General features: G+C 35.3%; 1 protein-coding gene across 1 annotated transcript; it reads left to right on the top strand.

Annotated features, from left to right (window-relative positions):
• The first annotated feature begins 1,896 nt into the window (after positions 1-1,896).
• Positions 1,897-26,531, top strand: LOC128992343 (protein ovarian tumor locus-like). The gene is made up of 17 exons (XM_054415882.1): positions 1,897-2,037; positions 3,426-3,578; positions 5,010-5,093; positions 6,129-6,226; positions 6,850-7,004; positions 8,291-8,417; positions 8,847-9,001; positions 11,319-11,478; positions 12,276-12,409; positions 13,883-14,020; positions 14,441-14,552; positions 16,846-16,939; positions 18,450-18,648; positions 18,952-18,992; positions 19,846-19,972; positions 24,235-24,405; positions 25,955-26,531. The coding sequence occupies exons 1-17, from the start codon at positions 2,035-2,037 to the stop codon at positions 26,224-26,226; spliced, it is 2,223 nt and encodes a 740-aa protein (XP_054271857.1). The 5' UTR covers positions 1,897-2,034; the 3' UTR covers positions 26,227-26,531.

Genomic DNA, 26,531 nt, shown 5'->3' with positions numbered 1-26,531 from the left:
GAGGTAAAGATGTATTTACCTTGCAATAAATCAATAACTGCATTTCAATGCGAGGAGCCTTAACTTAATCGATGTGGAGATAAGTTGAGTGCTCAGAAGAGTCCAAGTTTTAATTCCGACACAAATACGATATTGACATTTTTCAACAACCCACAAACATAACAGAAACAGAGATCACAATAATTTTCCCTTCCACTACCACCTCCACCAACACCATCGTTCACTGGTTCACTTCACTCACCACACACCACCAGATCCCAGAATACAGTATGGTTCACAAAGAAACTGTGAATGGAATTTTAAGACTCCATTTCATTGGTTGGTTACTGTCAAAATACATATTCAGTCCAGAGGATTGCTCTCGACAATATTTCTTTATACTGTTTTTTATACTTTTAATTAAGTTATTATTTAACCAGATTTACATAAATGCATTGGTTACGTCAATTACAGTAATACCATAGATAAAACATACTAGTCTATGGTAATACATAAAATATATACACAAAGTACCTTATCCTATGTCATAAGCTATTTACATTTCGCAGAACAAATGAATATGCACTCATTATCCCCCACTGTCCGTTAGCAATAAACTCACCATCACGGACCCGGTAGTAGTATTTCAGATAATTTTACCATAGATAAAACGTTGGTTAGTCTATGATTTTACAAAATTGCGAGTTTAGTGTGTTACGTTGATAAGGGACCGTCCAAATGCTACCTTACGCGTTTTTCGAAATATTTTTATCCCTCCCTTTCGTCCCTCGCAGGGCCGCCCCGGGGGCGGGGCTGGGCACCACGGCTTGCGGGGCACCACGGCTTTGGAAGATAAAGAATTTAACAATCGGTAAACCGCAAACGAATATTTAAAGGTACGTTTTGCTTGGAGCGACAGGTGCGACGGTCGCGCAGCGACTGTCGCCGAGCGGCAGTCGCGGGGTGGTAGACTGTTTTGCTTGGAGCGACAACTTCTTTGGCGTCACGAGACGTGGTACCGTCAGTGCACCTAACCTCAAAAGTGCGTACTAAGTATAAAGTCACTAAATAAAATCAATAAATTCAAATTCACTTAGTAAAACAGGTAAAACTTCGCATGTTAACCTTATGAGAAATGGAATTCATGAATCTTAACAGCTGTTTCAATTAAACAAGTTGGTTCTGTTCCATGATGTTCAATAGCATTAAAGTTACAAGGATTACCAACAGGGTGCAGCACTATTATTTCTTTTACATTTTTATGACAACAGCTAATTTGCAACCAAAAGGTGAGTGAGCGTAGCGAACGAACTTCAACCTGAAGGCAAGTGAGCGCAGCGAACGAGCTCCAAACTAAAGGTGAGTGAGCGTAGCGAACGAGCTCCAACCTAAAGGTGAGTGAGCGTAGCGAACGAACTTCAACCAGGACGTGATTGAACCATGCGAACGAGATCATCTTGAAAATTAAGAAGTTAAACGGGGCAAAGCCCGCGGGTTACAGCTAGTATGATTATAAAATAATATTGCAATTTCATTCAAAAGCACTTTTTTCATAATCTTTTAAATTCATTGAATAATTATTAAACTACAGATGACGACTAATAATTATTGCTTATCGGTTTCTGCAGAATCATTCTTTCCAACATGGTTGTAAATAATAACAATGTTTTGTACATAACATAAAACATAAATACACGCACTTTTATTTATTAACATGAATATAAACCTTTAAAATATAAACGTGTTTATACATATTATGTGTGCATATAAATTTTAACCGAATGGTATTCAAAGAACTAGCGTGTGTCGGGGAAAATTGCTGCCGAGGAAATGAGATTGTAAGCCTGTTTTGGTGGCACTTTTGGAATTCGGATTCGAGCTGAGTGATTGAGCGAATAAGACAATAGGGTAAGAAGAAAAGAAACAGCAATAAATAAGACCAATAAGAAAACCTCAAAATTTCAAGAACAAACTTGGCCTGTATAGAATATTTTTGTTAAAATGTGGTAGTTTTAGGAACTTTGTTTATTAAATTATTTTGGTAAATTTACGATCATGGTAAGTAATCAATTAATGTTATTCCATTGTTAAATAAATCCAATACACATTAAACTTACTAATACAATTAGTTTTTTTTTTTTAATTTCAAGGGTAAATTTTTGTTGCAGGCCTAACTTATCTCAAGTAACTTAAGGACTTCTAGCTAGGCTATCCCCGTGGGCCCATGTAAAAATACCATGTAGGTAGGCCTATCCTAAGCAGGGGCCTGCCAAGTTGAGTCCGCTATAGTTTTTATATGCACATAAATACACAATCAATATGGTTATTTTGATACCACGGTATAAGTAACTTAATAGATAACCTAGGCCTAGACCTAGAAAATTTTTGCAATTCTTCAGAGCCTTGACCCAATTCTAGGCTCGCTAGATTTTTTTTACAAAAGCACTGTAGGCTACCTTAGTGAATATTTTATACCCCTGGGTTATTTAGTAGCAGCTGTTAACTTAACTTACTGTAGTCGTGAGGGTAGTTTAATAGGCTAAGGACTAACTTATAAAAAAAATAATTTATTAATTGTCTTAGCCACTTTAACTGAGTGGTTAAGTGTTCTCCTTCAAACTTGAAAGTCGCTGGTTCGATTCCAAGCAAGATCTCAATAAATCAACCTCTGAGGTAAATAAAAGTCCCATAGACCTAAACTCTCTCTCTTTATTTTGTGTGTTTTTACACCATTAAACTTAGGAAAAATATTTTTTTAAATTTATCAAAGGGAACAAGCCAAACCCTGCTCTTGTTACTAAGTTAAGTGTCAACCTTTTGTTAGATAGCGTAGTTAATAATTAGGCTAATCAAACTAAAATAAAATGGCCGAACTTAAAGACAAATGGCATAGTTAATATGAGTCCATGAATTTGACCCTCTGAAAAGACTTGAAAATTCACTTCAAGCTACTCAAATCAGGTACAGCTTAAATATAGGTAGGCCTACTCAAATAATACGGCAAACAACATGTTTTTAAGTTAAGTTTATAACTAAGCTTACGGTGTAGCCTAGTTTAAGTTAAGTTAAAAGTTTGAGGATCCCAAACATAATTTACCGACAAAAGTGCTTAGAATTTAAGTAATTTATTTTTCAGCTTATAAAATAAGTTACCGGTAAGCCATGTTTACTTTTACAGTAAATTTATGACTTGGAGATTTTAAATGGTCTCTAGACTCACAGTTTAACTTACCTTTTAACTTATGGTACCATTTATGGTTGTGTCAGTGGCCAATCAACTCAAAGCTTTTTACAGGATTTGTAAAAGACTTAGCGGGTTTGGGTTTAAGGAAAAATATCAGCACAGCTAGAGCTTGAAGATATTAACAGACCTAGGCCTACTTCAGTTCCTATAAGTATGGGCGATAACTCTCTATAGCTAACATAAGTTTTTTATGTTCTTATAGATATCAGCCAATAAATCATTTAAAGAGCTCACCCGAGGTAAGGTATGGGTAAAACCGACAGATCAAATGGATTTATGGTTGGATTCTCAAGGATACTACAGGAAACACACAGCTAAAGATGGGTCATGTCTTTACCGTGCAGTGTCCGAACAGGTTGGTCTTATATTACTCTTACTTGTTCGGGGGAGCGAGCTGGTCTATTGGAGGTCCCAAACTTTTACTTGATCAAAAACGTAGGGTGTTTAAACTTAAGACAAATATTAAGGTTATGGTAATTCATGATAGAATACCTACTGTATCATTTTCAGTATAAACAGTAGACTAAAACCACCCTAAATAAAGAAATATGAGATAAAAACGCTAGGCTATTTATTTGAAAAATCAAACGCTATCTAAATACGGTAAGGGTTAAGGGGTGGAGATAGTAAAACATTTTTTACGTTACAAAGTTTTAGCTCGTTTAAAAATATAGGACACCAAGTTATCTCAGTTTTTTTTATTTGATGAATGGTTTATCCGCCACCACAGTTAAAAAAAACACCTCTTTTTATTTAAAAAAATCCACCACCTTGAATTAATATTCTAAATCTAGTTAAGATTCATTTAACTTTATTTTAACATTTTCTGTAGCCTATTTATGTAACAAATGTGACCTTGTCTATTGTAATTTTTATATTGCCAAATGACAATAAAGATTTATTATTATTATTATATTTAGATTTTTTTTTATTAATATTCTTTTAGAGCTGGTGAGCCGGTGGCTTAGTCAGTAGCGTCTTGGACTCCGGGCCCAAGGCAGCGATGTCAAGGGTTCGGATCCTGGTCACTGCTGTAAACATTTCAGCACAGGTTACCTTTGTACTGTACCGGCTCACCCCTTGCTTTGCTGGATACGTTCCACATAAAGGCAGTTAGTATATGTGGACGGGCAAATGCAAGGTTAAAAGGGGTCGCCAACCTCTTTAAAAAAAATTACAAAATAAAAAAAAATTTTGTGGGTTTAAAATTTGAAAAATTTTACTTTTGGGAATTTTATGGGTGGCTTTGGAGCCTGAGGTCCTGGATTGAAATCAGAGCAATCATCATTAAATCTTTTCTACCTGATATTGCCGCGACCCTCTAGGACTGGCCTTTTAATGTGTAAATTAATAAACAGTTCTGGGATAGAACCTAAAATGTAAAGTTGGACACAAAAAAAAAATTTTTTGTTAGATGGTTAGATCCACAAGTCTTCTACCCAGCAGAGGATATTTGTGCATATTATTATAAGGTTAAAAAATCTGCTATAACCCTGCTTATACAACTTTATGATATCCAACAGGAATGCCACGCTTCTGACAGTTCACTATTTTTTGTCTGCATAAGAGTAATTGCAGAGAGCTTTTCAATGAATAATTTTATGCAAAATAGTATGCATTTGATGTATTCTTCAAGTGTATTCACAGTTTCTGTCACTCTGTAAACCATTTCATTACTCTCCTGACCTCCTATGAGACCAATACAGTATGCTCTGAGTAACCTGCTCTACACTGGGCATATTATATTACCTATTGAAAATGTAATCTTGTTACTTTATGTGTTTAGGTATTTCTCGCCCAAGCTTTCCACCTGGATGTGCGAAGGCATTGTGCAGAGTATGCTCAGCGACATCCAGAATTGCTGGACAGTGTAAGTTGATAAGATAATATGTTACTTTAGCAGTTAGCAAGGTGTGAGTGGAGGGGGACCAACACAGACGCCAACTGTATAGCGGGTGACAAATGGTTGAAAGGTTTGTTACAAGACATGGTGCTCACTAGCTGCCCTGTACTAGAACCAGAAAAACCGGATATATACATTAGTTTTAGATATTGTGTAATTTTCAATAAAATCCACAACCAATTGCTGTTTATTCTCTTTTTGTGACATCATATCAAGTACAAAAATTGTGATCTCAGAAAATGATTAATATATTGCAATGCTGGAGGACGGGAAATTATCACGGACAATGCTGTGATTTCGAAAATCATCACAGACGTTCGAATTTGTGTATTAAAACTGTTTACATACTTTTTTTAATTATCAGTGTTACAAATTTTCTAGTAAACTAATACGGTTAACAATGATCTCTTAACCACGTTACATATTCCTTGTGCAACAATTTTTAGAGTAGGTATAAATTTTATCTTAAAACTAATAGAATCAAAAGATTTTAAATTTAATGTTGTGTTTTAATTTTATATTTTTCAAAGGAAAACATTTAATAAATAATTTAATTTCCAGCTTTAAGTTATACTATAGATAAAACATACTCCCTTAGTAGATTTCCCATCCTTATAGAACAGCTGAAGCCAATTTTACTGTTAGTTCTGTCCGGTGTACTGTGTACTGTGTGTTTTGTTTACAATTCGTTTCTTGCTATTTCAGTAATCTAAAACCTCGTTTAACCAAATAAAACTATCTAATCATAAACAATAACTTGTCCACTTGCTATATAACCAAACAGTGAGGTACAAACCATGAGAAACTAACTCTAAAATAATAGAAACAAATTGTAAACAAAACACAACATCTACAGAAAACTGGACAGAACTAACAATAAAATTGGCTTCAGCTGTTCCATAAGGATGAGCAATCTACTAAGGGAGTATGTTTTATCTATGGTTAGGCTATACTGCAGGTTGTCAAGCTGCTAACAAACTAAGTAGCCTACAATATTTTCAGGTTAATTACTGTACAAAAAAGGAATATGTCGATCGCATGAAGCATCCCCACGAAGCAGGAGGCAAGCTGGAACTAGAATTGATGTCCCGAATGTACAAGTGAGTTTGACACTTTCTCAAATGAATAGATGAGAATTTTTTAAATTGTAACTTATCAGGATTAAATTTATAATCCTTAGAAAGTCAGAAGCTACCACGCTGAGTCAGAAAATTTCGAACATGACAGTATATTGCATCAACATTACATTTTATTACTTTTTCGTCATACTGCAGCAAAAAGAGCCGTTTTAAATGCATGGTTTGCGGATCAAAAGTAGCATTTTTAATGTATAGGGAGTAAAAAGCGTTTTTAGCCCCTAGGGAGTAAAAATTAGCTGTTGTCATGTTAGTTGTAGATTTTTATTTTAAACAATTGAAAATGTATCGAAAGTATGAATTGATTGCATCTCGTTGTCTTATCGTAAATAGTTCGACAGTGTGTACACTAACTGTACACAGTTGCACACGGACAGCGCAAGGCATCAAAGGTACAAATTCACAGCCAAAACGAGTTGACATATCCATTTTATTTTAAATTCCAACATACAAATAAATTTTTCCCAAAAACAAACAGATATTTTTAAATTTTTTTTTAAATTTTAAAAATTAAAAGATTTTTTTTTATTTAAACATTTGTTAATCAATTAAAAGATGTGTAGTAAATGTGTTCCTTTAAATTTCAGGAGAGACTTTTTGCTGTTTAATGAACCTGGAAAATTGTACGAGCCAGTAACGGACCACGGTTTTGATAAGCAGATCATGCTTTGTCTGTCTCAAGAACACCACTATGACTCTGTGTATACCAAACAGTACATTTCAAACGCTGCATTTTGCCAGTGTAAGTTGGTTTTACTTACAGTAATTAGTTATTACATCATCTAGGCCTGTGTCTCTCAACTATTTCCTATCGAATCACTTCACAAGACAAAATTATTTTGCGTATCACTTAGTCTTGTGGAGGTAATTATGTATGGAATATATTTATTTGTTATTTATTATATTCCAGAATTAATTATATTCCATTATTAACCAACCCATGAGTTTGAGAAGGTTGTATCACAATTTCAATATCTGAGCATAGTAGCCTACCATAGACAAATAGAATAAATATGGACCATTAGCTGTGCTGCTGTTAAGTTCTGGCGTCCATCGCTAGGTTTGCAGTGTAGTTATGGTGAGCACCGCTGCAGCGTCTGCTGGTCACATACGGCTCCTGTGCTCCTCGCCTGCAGCAGTGTGCACGGCACTCCTAGCGGTGGGCGCCAGAACCTTCCTTTGACAGTCTATATTTATTCTATTTGTCTATGATAGTACCGAGTGCCGGGAGCAAGAGTTTTAATTTCTCTTATATTACTTGAATGCCATTATTTCAGGTCATTTGGTAAACTAACAAAATATTCTTGACCTTATTCCAACGTCTTGTTTAGTATACCTACCGTACTTGTATATTTTGCAACCATAAAAATTGATTTGATTTTTTATTTGATTCATATATCTACATACAGTAGACTCCCTCTTATCCGGACTCCTCCAGACCGAGGCCAGTCCGAATAGCGGGTTTTCTGGTTAAACCGACGTCCCCAAAATCTCATTAAAATGGGCCGTTTAAATGCATACTCTATACAGTATTTGACTTAAAATTAGGAGAGCATTGTATTTAGACACTTAATCACTGGTCACAAATCTTTTCCACGAGAACAGTTGTTTCAGTACCGCCCACTTCCTGCCGATCTAGTCCGGTTAAACCGATGTGCTGATAAAAATTATCCGGATAAAGAGATGTCACTTCTACCGAGTGTGGTCCGGTTAAAAGGTTTCCGGATAAGAGGGAGTCTACTGTAGTTGGGAATGTGCAGTGATCGAATGTTGACTGACACACTACCCCAAATAATTCTGACATACATATAATACTTGTTGCTACTTAGAACCTCTCCATGTACTGTCATAGTGGCCTCTGTATACCACAGGCTGTGAAACACTGATCTGGGCAATTAGTCTTGTTTTCTATATTTTATACATATCTTTATCCGTACGGTATGTAAGCAAGTGCTTTATTTACATACACATTTTTATTTTCCTAGGTCAAATTGCTCTGTTTAACACATTCACACCTGTATATTTCAGCTCTGATTTATGAAACCCTGTACAAAAAAGTGTTCCAACTGGAAGAAGTGGACTACGCTGTCAAAAAGATGCTGCATGACAAGACGTCCAAATATCAAAGAGATCCGAGCTCGTTCTTTATGAATGGGTGAGTTTCCACAGACTCAAAGTAGTGTGTGCACTTCTGGTTTTGTACTAAACTGAATGAGAGGTGATTGTTGAATGGATTGAGATAAAAATTTATAGCTCTGGTAGAACTGACTGTTCATAATATTGGTGAGTCGGTGGCTCGGTTGGTAGCGTCACAGACTTTGGGCCCAAGGCAGAAGTGTCGTGGGTTCGGATCCTGGTCACTGCCACAAACTTTTATCAGTACAGTTCACCTTTGTACTGTACCGGCTCACCCCTTGCTTTGCTGGATACGTTCCACGCACAGATCTGTAGTCTATGTGGACGGGCAAATGCAAGGTTAAAAGAGCCTCGTTAATAATAAAATAATAATAATAATAATAATAATAATGCTTTGACTATTTTTCAAGTTTAATTTAATTGTGTTTGGTTTAATGGTTTGTTTTAGGTTGGACCTGAGGCTCGAAATTAGAGATAGTTATTCAAACGTCAAAAACCTTCTTAACTTGGGTGTCACCCCGTTTCCATACAAGGTGGCCAAATCTCTGGATCCAGATATATATAGAAATGTCGAGTATGACACTTGGAATGAAATAAGACGAGGTTTGTATTTGATTTTAAATTTTACGTTTATTCCCTGGGGAATTGAATACACTTTATACAAGGCTTGGGAAGAATATTGGTTCTTTGTTTTCTTGATTAATAAATCCTTACGATTTCCATTCATCGGCTTATTGTAAATAATGGCAATGGAGAGCAGTCAGGTGCTTTTGGGGAATGTAGCCCAGGTTGCACAGCAGATTTCAAAGCTTTTGAATATTTTTAACGCTTCCTTTTTTTATACAGGGTGAATTTTAAATGAGTTCCCCCCCTACTTTTTTCTACATTTCTTAAGATATCAACTCCGGACCACGTCAGATCATTGTAGAGTAGTAAGTACTTCATTTTGACTGGGTATACATTTTTGGCCGCCATTTTGGATCCGCCATATTGGATACAAAGTTTTTTTTTCAAAAGTAAAGGTAGGGTTGTGACTCATTATTCCAAACTAGAATTTTACGCTGATTACAATGCCGCAAATAGTTTTTAAAAATCTTTATCCGTTCTAAAGTTATAAGGACTTTTTTAACTTTATTTTTAGCCCATTTTAACATTGTGCATTTACAAACTAAGACCATAATGTCAAAATAGTACTAGATAAAGATAAGTATACACCACCATTCATTGTCGTCCTATTTTCACTTGGTTATGACGAATGTATTTTTTCGGCCGCCATCTTGGATCCGCCATTTTGAAATGTGACAAATTAATTTAAATATGAAGGTGGTGTTGTGACCCATCATTTTCAACTACTTTGTTATGCTGAATTCAATGCCGCAATCAGTCTTTCATTTGCATGTTTTGTTTTTGAATTATTAAAATTTTAAATAAGATAATTTTAATATTTCATCAAGAAAGCTTGATAACCAAAAACGGATTGCGGCATTGAGTTCAGCATTAAAAATTAGTTGAAAATGATGGGTCACAACACCACCTTCATATTTAAATTAATTTGTCACATTTCAAAATGGCGGATCCAAGATGGCGGCCGAAAAAAATACATCCGTCATAACCAAGTGAAAATAGGTCGACAATGAATGGTGGTGTATACTTATCTTTATCTAGCACTATTTTGACATTATGGTCTTAGTTTGTAAATGCACAATGTCAAAATGGGCTAAAAATAAAGTTATAAAAAGTCCTTATAACTTTAGAACGGATAAAGATTTTAAAAAACTATTTGCGGCATTGTAATCAGCGTAAAATTCTAGTTTGGAATAATGGGTCAAAACCCTACCTTTACTTTTGAAAAAAAAACTTTGTATCCAATATGGCGGATCCAAGATGGCGGCCAAAAATGTATACCCAGTCAAAATGAAGTACTTACTACTCTATAATGATCTGACGTGGTCCGGAGTTGATATCTTAAGAAATGTAGAAAAAAGTAGGGGGGGAACTCATTTAAAACTCACCCTGTATGTTAAATAGCTTATTAAACATCAAAGGGAAATCCAATATTTCATATTCATATTGATTAGTACAGTCAACAATCTGACTTGCTAATTACACAAGATATAGCCATCATCTCAACTCACAAGTACACACAATAGCTACAAATATCATAGTAACATTTTTTTAAATAAATTACCCCCTTCTATTGTAACAATTCCTATGAAAAAAATCAAAACTATCCTATAGATTCATAGGACGGTTATTAGCGTAAATTAGTTCTTGTCCTTAATACTTAAATACTTTTTTTTATGAAATAGCAACCATACAAATGTAGGTATTTTAAGCCAAGTATGAATGGAGATGAGTGTAGGAATGGCGCGATCTTGTAGTCTTGTTAGTGACTAAGGCCGACATGTTTCTTAGACCCAGCTGTTAATTAGTAGCCCATACAACTAATGGACCTACAGTTTATAGTGGAATCTGAACCACACTTTTGCCTTATAATTAACCAATTGGTCTAAATATCAGGATAGTACTGCGGATAGTCGTAGTGTTCACTAGTGCAAACGTTAATCCACACTTGTAAATATCATATTCTCAGTTCATGCCTACAAATATCCACAATTCGTGACTTCCGAGTAGCTGGATTACAGAATGACGCCGTCCCAGTCATCTTAGTGGTAATAGATAAGTTTTTAAGTAAAGGAAGATAGAGATTATTGTGTGTACACTTCTGTAAATCTACATATTAACAATCATCTCTTAGTTAAATGTTCGGTTTTTAGATACGTATAAGATGCCACGCCATGTATAATATTTTGTACAATATCATTATTACTTTTGTAGCTAAATGATAAAGAGATTTTTATTTTGAATAATCTTAAAATCTGGAAATCTAAGATTGTGATTGGCTTGTTATTGACGTCAGGTCTGCGCTACGGGATGTACATGTGGAACAACCGAGAACTCCAAGTAGGAGTGAAGTGTCTGGTCAAGTTACCCTCGGACAGAGTGTGTCACGCTCACATCCAGGACATGTCTCCCGACAAGGGTCCGGTCATCGTCTTTGTGGAGGAGCTCGGCGAAAAGTGAGTAGGCATAATAATGTACAAGTTGTATGTTGTATTAAACTGTATCATATTTAAACTCTCACAACGGGCCTCGGATTTACCAGTCCTCAGATTATCTAGCCACTTATCAGTAGCTAATATGAAACGTATTTCCCATACTTGTCTCCGTGACTCCAGTACCTTCACGGTTTAGGTGAATGCATTTTACTGCATTCACTACACAGTTTGGCTAGTAGGCTTAACCTCTAAACAGTTGGCTGATAATTTCCAGTGCAGTTAGTAAATTACAGTTTTTTCGTTAAAAATTTAATATGGCCAAGAAAGTTCAGCAGCAAATTACGGACTATTTCAAGGCTGGCCTAATAATCTTACAAGCCAATTTTTTAGGTCATGTTCAGCCTACCTATTCAACATCTGGTAATGCTACCATATTTCATTATATTTTATGTAACAACTTTTTCCTACAAATACATTTTATATTACGTTTTTATAGTACATTTTATTATGTACAAACATGTACTTTTCTTAAAAGCAATCTAAAAGCGGCAAAAAAAAACACAACTTTTTAGTAAATTTACTTATTACACATTGAGTAAAATCATTATATTTGCTGAAGGTTGGCTAATACAACCAGGGGCCTCTCTGGGATTCCACTGTATTTTAAATACTGGTTATTTAGTGATACAAATTAAAATAATTGCCATAATTTGTCTGTGAATCATGCCCAAACAAGGCTAAAAATACCCGTTATTTTATATGAAAAATTGTCAGATGTTTTTGACCATTTATTTGTAAAGTTGTAACTGATGTTATAGGATGTCCGTGTCGTATGAGAGTCTAGAGTTGTTGCCGCAGTCACCTCCATCACAACCTCTGTCTCTTCCGCTCAAACAGCTGCGGCAACTACAAACTCTGCGGGAACTGACCTCACTAGATGATCTCAAAGAGGGTGAGTTCCATAGACTGTTCATTAAGATGCTTTTTCTGGAGAGCAGACTTATGTAAATGGGAGAGTCCAAACTGGCACAAGAAACACAAAACTTAACACTGCGGTACACAAAACATTAGAATATGGTGTTTTACTGTCATTGACATCATTTTCAACGACAATGCCTGTCATTATATGTAACTACTTCCTGACCACCATTAGGCCTGAAGAATACTCATCCTTCAACCTTACTTAGTTTCAAAGTGTGTCAGTTACATAGACATTTTCTAATGTTTTGTGTATAGTGTTAAGTTTTGTGTGTTTTTTTTTTGTTATTTTTTTGTTGGACTTTCCAATTTAGGTAAGCCTGCTAGCTTGACAAAAAAAAATCCTGAAACCATTGTACTCTCTGGGTTACATCCTTATTCAGTAGGCCTAGTTTGTTTATGCTATAAAATAAATTATTGTTGATATTTCCCATAACATATTAGGGTTGTGGAATGGTCCTCTCCTTTGGTAACAATGACAGTAAAACCCTGTTAAGCAAAACAAAATAGGCAAGGCTGTTACGGATAACCGATTTTTTGGTTAATCAATGGTATAAATTTAAAGGTTTTTTTTTCCAAAGATATATATAACAGTAGTTTTGACTGTGTTGAGCTATGAGTTTGTATTACAGAGGTCTCTAAATAGACAAGTGAATACGTAAAATAAACTTCTTAAAATAATCCACAGCTGATTTTTAAATTTTATCTTTATGGCAAGATCTGTGTCGTCTGCTCCATTACCCATTGGTCAGGCCAGCTGGGTACGCTACACCAGACAATTCCAGTTAAGCCAATTCTCCAATTTATTTGAATATATAGTCATGGTTTAACAGGGTTTTACTGTACTTTCATGACAATATTAGCACACAAACCCAGCCAAAGCTGGGAAAATCAGAAAATCACAGAAGAAAACTCAAGCAGAGAACTGTACCAAAGACTGAATAGTCAAAACAAGAAATGTTCTATTGTAATTTGCAGTTCCTATTTAGATTAATTTATGATAGGAGTTCCTTGCAACTATTCTTTTATAAACTCAACAATTCACTTTTCAAGTAAAAAATATTCACTTTAACTGGGTGCTGATTGGTGGAAACTGCTTGCTTTTACATTAGTGTTACTAAATAATTATGTTACTTATACTGTATTGGTATTGTCAGTTTGATTTATAATGTGCAAGTAAAATAAAAACGTCATCTTTTTCCAAACAAATAGTTTGTAATAAATAACTTTTTGTTGACTTATTTAGGCTGGTAAATATTTGACAGAACATGTCAAATTAGTTGGTGAAAAGTATTTTGTATATTTTATTGGAACTGAAATTATTAATAATCAAGGTTGTAGTAAAGATTAAGCAGAAGAGAATATTTTAATGATTTAGAATAAAGTTCTGCTCACATCATGTTAAAATGTGCTTGAAAAACCTGATAGTTCAAATAGTTAATTATAGTTTTAGACAATGAAGATAAAAGTAATAATGCGGACACTCCATCAAGTCATAACAGTGAAAAAGAAATGATCTGGAAAAGTGAACACGACAGAAGCGGTGCAATTGCTCCAAAGCTGAAAATGTTCAATGATCTGTCAAGTATGTATTTAGTTAAGGTTCAATAATTCAGTAGGTGTGGTAAATTTTTTCAGAATGATTTTTTAGTTTTACATTTAGGAGAAATTGTCCTTACAAAATAGTATATTACGTTACTAGTCCTGAAAATAAGTGTTTACCGGACGAGTTTGGTGAACACGTTTTGGACGAGTGACGTTCGATAGTTTACGCTATACTACTAATTCCGTTCAAATCTTTATATATTACCACCAACTAAAGGACTAAAAATCACTAGAGGTTATGTTTTTCTTATAACCTTTCATTGCCACCCAAATACAGTAGGCCTATAATCAGCTGATTGGTGTCCGGTAAAACTCATTGCAGTAAAATGTTCTTCTCATGTATTCATACTTGAATTATCCTGTATTAAGAAATTACTCAACTGTAAGAAATGTTTTTCAGAGTCTAATAAGAAGACTAATAGATCGTACCGAATAAAAAGCAAAGAACTTACTTACCAACCAAGTAGTGAAAGTCATAAACGACAGATGGAAGACAACGCTGTTGTATCAAGGTTTGTTAAACAATTATTGTAAACCCCCTTAAAGTTGTCCAGTCTAAAAATTATTTCAAATCTAAGTAATGGAAGTTAGTTAGTTAACTGTACTTTATTATTAGCTGTCAGGGTTTTAGTTAGAGAGGGTTGACATATTGAAAATAAATTAACCACCTCATTGGATTGTGTTCCCATCATATTAGTTTTTTCATCACCAAGTCCTTGAAAACTAAATAAAATACGATAAATGAACAGCTTGCCTAATGATAGGACTACTGTATTCAATACTCACCTTAACACGTTCGCTACTGCAATAGTACGAAATTTTGCATTCACATGGACCAGCGACGCACATATGCGACGGCCGGTTTCCACCCATAGACTGCCGTTGCGTATGCGACGGCTAGTCACATTTAAATAAACTGCCGTCGCATATTTGTGTCAGGGTTCTAGTGTTACTAAAATGCTTATATCTTTGTTACGGTCTATTTGAAACCACTGAATTCCCTGCAGTGGTCTACAGAGATGTCTGACGCACTACTGCGTCGCTTGGTCTGTGGATATGATGATTGGTGACGTCATATGATAGTTGAAAAAACTTGCCTTTACTTTTCTGCATCACTGTGTGTATGTATGCAGTATGTGCTGCATTATCCTATGTAGCTTTTATATTTATTCAGCTATAAACTGTTCTTGAATATTCTGTTTTATTTACTTACTTTCACCTCAAAACAAAAACAAAAATGAGCCGTCGCATATATGCGACGTTTGGTCTATTTCAAGAAAACTCTGATAGTTTTCACTATTGTCTTCGCTGTAGACCGGGCGTCGCAAATATGCGACATTACAAAAGGTTATAAAAAATACAAAAAAAATAAGAATAAATTATTTACAAACACGATTGTAGCGTATTAAGATGTAAATGATCACTGTTTTACAGGTTTTCGCCCGTGGTCTGTGTGTACTGTTATCCAAGTGACAGCCGGTCCATGTGTAGGATTCATATGTATACCTCGGTCTGTGGCAATGTCCGCGGCGTCGCATATATGCGACGCTCAGTAGCGAACGTGTTAAACATTTTGACAATACAAAATAATGCACAATTCTCCTATAAGGGAGGAAGTTAAATGAAACCTTATCATGCTCTCTTTGACTTTTGAGAGGTACAATTGAAAGTGCAGTAAAGCACAACTGTACAACATAGGCTTGTAAAGTATAAACTAAAACCTGCATACTAAATTCAATTAGGCATACATGCATTGTAATAAGTTTTAAAACTCTTTGATTGCCTTTTGATTTGGTTTCCTCAAAATGTCTTCTTCAGCCTTTTCATGGACATGTATTAAACAATGCTTTAATGCTTTGCACCAAGGAATCAGTGCCCTTGAAGCTGACTTTGATAACACTTTGACCACAGCCTCCAGTAAGTCTAATCATTGTTGCTTCCTCGGTGAAGTCGTCTTTGACACTATAAGTAACCTCTTGTTCTATTTATTCACTAGCTAAACAGCAGAAATGAATTGGAAACCACAAAAACTAAAACACAATAGAATCACATCACAACACAAACCAAATTCCAATTGTAAAGAAATCAAGTGATGATTCGTTAGCGCACTGTCGAATTTCAAAACTTTGTTGGGCTACCGAGTGTTGGATTATTGAGTGTCGGATAAAAATGTGGTTCAGATTCCACTATAAACAGTAGGCCCCTTAGTTGCTATTGGCTGTATGGACTATTAACTAACAGCTGTGGTCTAAGGAACATGTCAGCCTTAGTCAGTTACAAGACTACAAGATCACGCCACTCATCTCCATTCATAACTGGCTTAAAATACCTACTTTCCTACGGTCGCCGTTTCCAAGTAAAGTATTAAATTATTAATGATTAATTTGCACTGTTTCAAAAAGGAATAGAGTTCAGCTAGCTTACCTGAGTCCAAGGGAAAAAAACACACACTAAACATAATTTGTGTTAGGATTGCTATTGAGCTGTGTTGTGTTGTTGTTTGTTCGGCTTCTACAGAGAGTAGGTTGAACAGAAGTGTCAATGAAATCTCAAAACTGAAGTTACCTTTTGCTGACTGTGACCACAAAAAATAGGACTATAACACAAAAATGTGCTGGAAAGAAATCCTATTTTAGAATAAAACATCGCTGATAAGTTTTGTATTCTTTTACTGTGTGTCTATTAGCTCCTGGACTCTGATTTCTTAGATGAGTTACCTGAACTATGTTTTGTATGGATAAATTCTAACCAGCCAAGTAGCTTTCCTGCAAAATTTAACATAATGATTTGTTATTTTTCTTGCAGCACCTCTGACTGTAACTATTCTCCCTCGGAAGTATCAGCTACACACCACCGAGAAAATGTGGAGGAATACAATCCCAACTCATTTAACTACCAGGTCAGGATCAGTTCATCTCACATTACTGAAGCTCAAAGTATATTTTGTTTAATTAAATATACTGCTCTAAATTGCAGTTTGAGATAAGGATGTAACATGGAGCACAAGGGCATAGGTTTTAAAATTTTTTTGGTAAGGATAGAAGGCTTTAACAGTTTATAGTTACACTTTTCCGATCAGTCCAGTTCAGTCTGGTCCTTCAAAATGCGGAACATTCCTACAGGGAGCATTCATCCGCAATTTGGCGGAGGTGAGCGGAGTAAACCGGACAAGTGTTGCCGCTCCACACATTCCAAAACTGGGTGAGGGTTGCGGATTCGGTGAGTGCTCGGCCATTTCCGACATCTCAAGATTATCTCTCTGAGAAGTGGAATCATAGAATGCATGTGGTGTGTGTCCTTCCGAATATCTTGCAATTGTAGCCTCCTCTTCTGTTTGGACTGGGCCAGACCTGACCAAAGCGGACAAGTGTAGCCTGAATAAAAAAAGAGTTCTGGCACAAAAAAAATTTACACAATACACAAAACATTGGAATATTTCACTGTCACTGACAGTATTATCAGCTAAGGAATAATTATTTTATGATTTGATGGGAAAGTCTTTGTCACAGTGACAGAGAAATATTCATATTTTTTGTGAATACGGTCAAATTGTGTGTTTCTTCTGCTTGTTTGGACTCTCTTATCACTCTTTCCCATCCAGGCAAGCCTGCTATCCTCAACAAAAATCTTAATTTTATTTTAGTTTTCCACCTAAAACTTTTCTAAAAATACTCTCTTGAAAAAACTAAAAGCATACTTACATGCCTAAAGTTAGAGTTTAGCAGTTAAGATGTCTCAACAAGATATGTTAACGAACATAATTCTTCTGTAACCTTTTTAGACAAGACTGTTATTTAAATACCCCACAAACTCGTAAACTTCATGTTAAAACAGCCAATACACCTAAAACATAGCCTAGCATTAACTGTCTGATAGATCACTTGACCACTGCACCAATGAGAGTGTAGCTTCGCTTCAGTTGGAGTTGAAATAAATCCTTCAAACCATGAACATGTTAATGTGTGTGGTTCCCATTTCAGGGTATAACTTATTTTCTAGTCCACACCGCAAATTTCCAGGTTCCAAAGTTTCCTTTAACGTTCTTTTAATAATTCTAGGTTATTTATTTGCTTCTTTGACCTATTGTCTTCAATTTCCTAACCCTACAAGAAACGGAAGTCATGCAAATTAAATATTCTGTAAGCTTACACAAGCAGTATCTCCACTCACAGAGCGGTGAGCGAGCTGATCTTGTGATAGTTCGATCCCGTAGTTCTGGGTTCAAATCCCACCAGTCACCAATGTGTGTTCAAAATCTAAGTCAAATGATAATGCCGCAATCCTCGAGACAGCCTAAAGTAATGTGAAAACAATTTCAAAATGAGCGTAGCGTCCTATGATGTAAAGTGGGACATACGAATTATCACCAGAGTCCTGATTATTTTTTTTACAACTTTGTATTACTGTAGGCAATCGATCATCACGCTGAGAGGGAGCGTCCAGAACAAATAACTGTAGAGGCCACCAGTACTGTGGGTCCCCCCGCAATGGTGTGTATCGAGCCCCACTTCTACATGCAGCCGATGGATGGCTTTGCCCCGCCATCCACCTTCCTGGCTCCCCCCGCCTGCTACCCTCCAACTGACTTGCAACAAGTTCCCGTCACAGGTCTGTATGTTTCATTGTGAATAGATACAAACCATGGTTATCAGCTGAGAATATTGAAACAGGAAATTTTAAATCTCTTACCTAAATGCAAAACATTTTTACTTGCCTATTTAGGGTTACAAAAAATACAGGAAATAATACAATTTTAACTATGCAATCAAAACTGAAATAAATTTGGCTCTAGACCCTAGTAGCTTATTTAGAAAACTACTGAAATCATGTAAGTAATTGACATAAAATAGTTGGTATTTCTAGGAAATGTATTTAAAAAGTACTAAATATAACATTGTGGTATTTTTTCAGATATTGCACCTCTGCGGTTTTACTACAATTATGGAATTGAAGTAAGTAGGCCTAGTAAAAATGTTTAAAGAAGATATTCAATATTCATTGAGCTCAAATCTTTGTGTATAAAAAAATAAAACCACGAGATAAACTTATAATTTAAATGAACTGAAAGGACAGATTTGAAGACATTTTCAAATACTACACCAAAATATCTGCTAAGAAGAATACTTCATTATGCTAGGAAAAGTGTTGAAATTTTCTCAGTATGGTTGACTTGAATCTGACCCTTGTGGGATGAGAATGGTTGTTGTATTGCCAAAAACACCACATTTTTGAAAGTAATACTAAAACCAACCTACAAGTCAAACTTTTAACTGCTTTTGATCCAGCTTAATTATAAGCAATTAGGTTTAGCCAGAATGTTTGAAATACAACCCACATCCTAGATTCAATTAGGCGTAACAGTATCACATAAGTTTCAATACTTAAAGTCAAGTATCTGTCCCATTGACAAATAATCAAAAGAAGCTAAATAAATCCTCTAGAAATTATTTTACTCATAACCACACATTGTTGCAAATCTTGAGAAATCATCCTTTTTAACAAGTCTGGTTTAGATAATTTTATTAAACCATTATTATTGTTGCTGTATGGTCCAGAGGCCATCATGAAATTTATGAGAATCTTGCTATCGAGGTTCTACTGTACTTCTTTTACCCGCAAGACTCCTAACTCAAAATTAAGTTTAAGTGCTGTACAGATATCCGATGACTCACCGCAGAGTCAAACTGCTGATTGTGAGTCTCGGCTTATAGATTCAACTGCTTCCCCTATATTTTACACTCCCATTAATATGTGTTTGACTAAATCGTCTTATGGACAATGTTAATAATATTTTACTTCCTACAGCATTACTCTCAAAGAGTAAGACCGACTCCACCTTGTTACTTGAACACTGCCGTGACTTACCTTCCCGACAACTCCATGAGTCCTGCAGTGTACGATCACGGACCATCAACGCCAATCACCACTCCAGGTAAGGCTGGTAAAGGGTGGGTAGGCTAGATTATTGAGTGCGTGTGTTAAGGTGAAGATTGATGACGAGGGTTGATTAGATGAAATTATAGTTTTCCTACTGATAAAGATTAGCTGTTTATTGTAGTCATTAGTGATGATCAAAACCAGAAATTTTGAGTCTCCAAACCCGAAAAATCAAATCCTGACTATCGAGTTTTGAGACTTAAACACAAAACTTTTTACTTGTCTTCTCTAGGCACGTTTTGTAGCGGTGGCGAGTACTCGACTGTCGAGTAATTACTCGAGTAGTTGGCAATACTCGACAGTCGAGTCGAGTAGTTAAAGATACTCGTGACTCGAGTCGAGTAATAGACGTTAAGCCGATTTCGTTATTTTCATTGATATTTGACAAATAAATAGTAAGAAAGGAAAATGTTTGAGTTTTATTTAATCCCTTAACCCCTTTAAATATTGACATACTAGGCCTACTAATAATCGGCAACCTAGACATCGCTTGCGTCATCCATTTCACTGACAGCGACAGCGCCGACAGCTGAGCTGACACTGGGTGATAGGCAGTGGTGTAAGTGTGCGAGTGCGATACATCGAATCCCGATTCGATCCAGCATGCATCAAAATCCCGATGCATCGATTACGTCACGATACAGCTCTACTAGTAAAAAGGGATGATTCGATTATCGTCATCGATACCACCGATACTTGGACATTGGTAGCGGTACCAAGACTCGATTGTCAAAAGTCGATTCCGATGATACCGACATCGACAGGAATAAATATTTTATTTTAACATTTATTTACTGTATAGCTACAGTATTAGTTTTGTCATCACGGTTAAAAATTTTCATAGCCAACTTAGAAACTATCTAGTTCAAAACAGCGACGGTGCCGGTGACATTGTTTAGCTTCAGCATTGCACAACACAATCTACGAATCTACATTTCAAGATGTCAGACTCAACTCAAGAGACAACCGGCGCGTTGCCAACACGAAATTAATTATACTAAACAATGTCTGTATCAATAAGTCAGACATTTAGATGTATTATTTTTATTTTTAGTACAAAATAAATAACCTAAACACGTCAAAAATTTCAGTTTAATAATCCCTGCATTATACGCATCATTAGAAAAATTATATTCGACCATTAAACTTTAACATCGTCGTATGGTTAGGCTTGCTTTATGTCACGCCAAAAAGTAGATCCATATTTTGATCTGTACTATCTACCTGATTAAAGAGTTTAGTGAAGTTTTAAGAGCTACTATAACATAATGTATTTATTGAAAAATATTATAAGCCTTAGTCCGTGTCGATTTTGTAATGTTAAAACGATTGGTGAATGTTGACAATAAAAGTATGTAACAACAGTTCTCATTGGTCTGGAGGCGTCAGTGCACTACCATGTCAGCCAATCGACTTTCGTGTTTCAATGGAGCAAATGACGATTGCTTTGACATCGTTTAATGTTTTATTGTGGGTGGAGGAAAGGGTATCGATAAATATCGTGATTCGAGATCCGATATGTAGGACGTATTTTTTTATAAATAATGAGTATTTAAGTATAAAAAACTAGGTTACAGACAGGTTCAAAACTTCGATTGTTCCGATCCATTGTTGACACCCCTACATGGAGGTTATAGTGACGTCGTGCATAAGGACCAGGCAGGCCGGTTCACAGTGAATCCACTCTGCCGAACCTTGTTCTTGGTATAATCGGGAACATAGTCAAAGACTTTTGTTACTAAATAAAACTATGAAATGTTTGTTAAAAGCACTCTTTTGGTCTTTTGGAGATTTTAGTCCCAAAACATAATCTTTATTGTAGGCTAAAAGTAAAACCTATCTATTGCCATACTTTTCTCCACAGACGTCGACATAGGCTATTATTATGCAATGTCTAAAAAATACCAGGGTTTCAGTCAAAATACTTTTGTAAACATTGACAATGTGCTGTTTTTGCTGTTTTAGCACAGTTCATTCCTTGACCACGATCGTTTTTACTCACTAGAGAAAAGAATCTCCTCACAAAATGTATCTGTAGGCCAAGATGTTTGTAATTTTTTTAATGTATAACTGCAATTGCTTATTGAAATACAAAAACTGACAAATGACTTAGATTAATACTTAAAAAGTTAAGCCTATTTATAAATTAGAGGAAACTTTATTAGATCTCATCATAGTCAAATTCAAACATTTACAGTATTTCAAAATAATTAACACTCTTGTGTAATGGAAATCTGCAAGCGACTGAGGCCGAGGGTGAGGGAGGGCATGTGAACCAGGCTTTAGAACAAGGGCAAATTCTGCCAAACTTTCTCTTTTCCTCCCCCATGTCCCGTTAGATGGTGGGTGTGGCTTCACACAATAAACAGTTTGTTCATTCATTCACAGTAGAGTAGAGTTTTTGTGGCAGTGACGTATGTCTCTTGTCTGCTCTTCCAAGTTCACACATCTGGACTTCTTTAAAACAATTAGGCCTATAGGTGATAATCTTTATTAAAAATAAATGAAAAACTGTTGACATTTTCAAGGGGAAAAAGTTGAGAAATGAAAGTGTTAAAAATTTGGTTTGATTAGTTATTCTGTATTTAAAAAATAAAAAAATATCCTCATTTATGATTATGTTTTCAGCTAGACTTGGTGACTTTTTCATAGTTAAACAAATTTTGAAGATATATAATTAGTGAGAAAATGTCATTATATAGGAAGTTAGTTTTTACTCACTTGGGGGAAAAAACTTACCTTACAAAGAGTATTTGTAGACCAAGATGTAGGCTAGGTACGTAATAAAAATAAAATTATGAACTAATGAGTTAACTAAGACAATTTCATGGAATTTCAAATAAATACAAAAACTGAGAAATGACTTAGATAAATACTTATAAGCCTATTTATTAGGGATGGACGAGATTGGATTTTTAGTTCGAGACGAGACGAGACGAGATTTTTTATTTCTCATAAAATTTCGAGACGAGATCGAGACGGGATTTCCCTTCTCATACACAACGGGAAATGCACGTTCAAAATTTTTACCTGATTTTGTAACATTGTTAGATGACTGTTTAAATACAAAAATAATGATAATAGGCAAGAATATTTACAATCTTTTATTAAAAAACATCAGCATAACATTTTTTTATTAATCACGCCTAACTTATTAAAAATGCCTACGATTAGAAAACATAGTGATATCAGTTAGGATAGAGTTCAACTTATCCTAAAATAAAATAAATCATAAAATAAAAGCAATACCTATTAATTTTTATAAAATAGTTACTTGTTTTGACTTTTTATAGTAATAAAACATTCCTCACACTGCTTACACTTAACAAAACTTCTCAAATGTTATTAAAGTAATATTATTTAAATAATTAAAGTAATATTTACATTTAAAGAATTAATTAAATAAGAACGCCTTCGCAAAGGAAACGCAACTACAACACGCTCCTGTATTGCGGGTATTGCATTGACTTTCTGCAGGCGTTTTTAATTTTTTTTTTTTTTTATTCTCGTCTCGATAAAAATCTCGGCAAAAAAAAAATCTCGTCTCGTGTAACGAGATTTAAAATTTCCCGAAAATTTCCCGAAATTTCGAGACTTGACCATCCCTACTATTTATAAATTAGAGGAAACTTTATTAGATCTCATGCTTTAGTCAGATTCAAGTACATTTACAGTAGACCTATTTTAAAATAAACACTTAGTTCCATATTTTGATTTTTTTTTTTGCAATTAATAATAAACCTTTAACACCAAAATATAAGTTTGATACACATACATATTGTGTTTTTTATATGGTATAAAAGTTTTTAACCAGGTCTATTTTTGGTGAATTGAGAAATGCTTTGTTCGTAAAAATGAAGATGGAATATATGTAAAATAAAATTGTTGATTTTCTCGTGAACTACTCGACTCGATACTCGAGTATTAGGGCTAATTACTCGACTCGACTCAAAAAAACACTACTCGCCCATCCCTAACGTTTTGGTCAGGTATACATCTTCTTTTAGTTTGATTGTATGATAAACATTTTATTACCTGTTTATGTAATTTTACTAGGCAAATAAAAACGTTTTGCCATTCGGTTTTAAGATTTGCAATTCAATTTAAGTTTCTTAAAGTTTCAAAATTCAAAATTTCTGGTTTTGATCATCAAGATAGTAACTAGTATTACAATCATATTTGGTGTTTAGCATATGTTTCCATAATGAATAACATAATGTTAGGTACCATCATATTAAATTGTTACCATGTTTGTAGACTCGGCTGTGGTGATGAGTCCTTCGCCAGTGTTCCGTCACCCACGTCCGGACTCGCTGCCTCTGCTGCCCATGCCTCCGGAACCAGACTCCACCACCCACCACTCGTACTACCCCTCGGCCAGCCATAATCTGGCCCCTAGGTTCAAGAACAAGCTCAGGAACATGCAAGGTGAGGATTCATCACTCGCTTACTGTATATTTTACGAAAATAAATAGTTCCTTTACTAGAGTTGACTTGATAATACAACATTTACAAGGCTGGAAAAGTGTCAGATAACTGAAATTATCCCTAAAAACAACCTAAAATGCGTTATAAGGTAGTGACATACTGTAAAAATGTTTAGTTGTATGATTGAGATTTTGTTCAAACTGATCTGTATTTCCACTGTTTCAAGAAAACAGGTAGTTGTAGTATAAAAAAACCTTAGTTACTTAATTTTGATTTTGTTTTTTTATAGGAAGAGTAGGCTTACCTGCGCCACGTTATAGGATTTACACATTATAGGAAACACATCATATACAAACACACACAATTGAAATATTTCCTGAGCTCTTCTGTTCACAAACAAACATTTCAAAATTTGATTTAACATGGAGAGCTAGATGATAAATCTATAAGCTAAATACGGTTATTTGTATTTCTTTTAAGTGTTCTTCAGCGGATTGTCAGACATGATTCGGATTTACTTTTTATCAAGTTCCAGAATATTATTTACATTAATAATTAATTGTACCACTATATAAACATAACCAAAATAATTTTGACTAGTGTACATGTTGCTCGAATTCGAGCAATTGCAAAGTATTACAGGAGTTATTTTAAAACGAATAACAGTCATACTTACCATTAATTTAAAATAGTCAACTCAAGATTACCGGTGTGTAGCTCAGACAATTTTTGTCTTCGTTATTGATAAACCTAAAGCATTCCTGACGGTTTTCTCCTTCTCAAAATGCCTCGCTGTACAGGCAACACAGGTCATTGATAGAGGGCCAATTTAGAACGAAAAGTCGTTTTGGGGTAGTGTTAGGGCGCATTTGTAACCTAATAGTTGAGATTGTCCAGGGTCAGGTGCTGACTGTGATGAGTTAAGCCTATTACGCGCCATTGTTCTGTAGCTGCGGTTGTTATCATGATTACGCCTCCTGTCTATGTTTCGTTGTCGTCACGTCGGAGGCATTTAAAAGAAAAAAAACAACAAATAAACAAATCATAGCTACACAAAACAACGATAAATGCTCAAATTTAAGTTACAATCATACTAACACGATCCTTCATAGCGACACAAAACAACGATAAATACACAACTTTAAGATACAACCATACTAACACGATCCGTCTTGGGGGTTATGTTTACACAAACTCAAATAGTAAATAAATGTACTCAATGCGTTTCATTGAATTGAAAAATAACAGCAATTCAATTATACAGCTGATCAAAATGTAAACAATTATGTTCTCCATAAGGATTACATGGGAACTTTCAAAGCCACTGGGGCAGAGCCCAAGGGACTTTTTCAAAAATGTAAGGCCAGTTTGCAAATCCACGCGACACGCTCTTTCCAATGAGACGTCAATGGATAAAATCTGTTAAGAAATGGCGGAGGAGTTCAACCGACAAAGTTTCATGTAACGTATTAATTATATAGATTTGTCATAATATTTTTAATGTTTAAAAACAAAAAAATTTATTTTAATGGGTTTTTGTTTGCTTCAGCTGGAAGACCCTGTGAACCGCCAGTTGTCCAGCAGCCGGAAGTGTCGAGCACCACGAGTGTACCGGTCCCGGCACACTACCTGGCGCCGCCACTCTACTACCATCCGCTTGGTGTGGAGGTTGAGTCCAATTATTTGGAGTACGGCGTGTACGACCCTAACCTCATTTACTTCCCACCAGTTCAGCCCGCCGTGCCTCCGCCTCATTATTTCCACCCAGACGCTCTCTTCTATCAACACTTGATGGCTGCTCCCCTGCCTTCTGCCATCTAAGTGTTGCCACTGCTATCATAGCAAACCCGGTGCTGATTACCTGTAAGGTATGAGTCTTGTGACCTTAAAGTTGCCTTAGTGTTACAATTTTGATTTTCCTTTTTATGTATGTTGAGATACACAATTATGTTAAAAACACAAAATAACTAAATGTAATATAAGTATTTTTTTACCTGAGCACAATTAGGTAGATTACTTAAATAGTTAACAGTGTGGTTTACGATTGATTTAATATATTCATGTGATCAAGTACAGTAGAACCTCAATTCACCGTTGCTTTTTTAACCGTAAATCAGTTATTTGTT

Source organism: Macrosteles quadrilineatus, unplaced genomic scaffold, assembly GCF_028750875.1.
Source record: "Macrosteles quadrilineatus isolate MER2022 unplaced genomic scaffold, UCM_ALF_1.0 Scaffold_4__1_contigs__length_99947679, whole genome shotgun sequence".
Classification (NCBI taxonomy): Eukaryota; Metazoa; Arthropoda; class Insecta; order Hemiptera; family Cicadellidae; genus Macrosteles; species Macrosteles quadrilineatus.
This window is presented reverse-complemented; position numbering and strand designations above follow the sequence as displayed.

Coding starts and splice junctions, on each gene's coding strand:
- LOC128992343 (XM_054415882.1), top strand. Junction 5,094..6,128: donor ATCCAGAATTGCTGGACAGT/GTAAGTTGATAA, acceptor CAATATTTTCAG/GTTAATTACTGTACAAAAAA. Junction 14,553..16,845: donor GACAACGCTGTTGTATCAAG/GTTTGTTAAACA, acceptor TTTTTCTTGCAG/CACCTCTGACTGTAACTATT.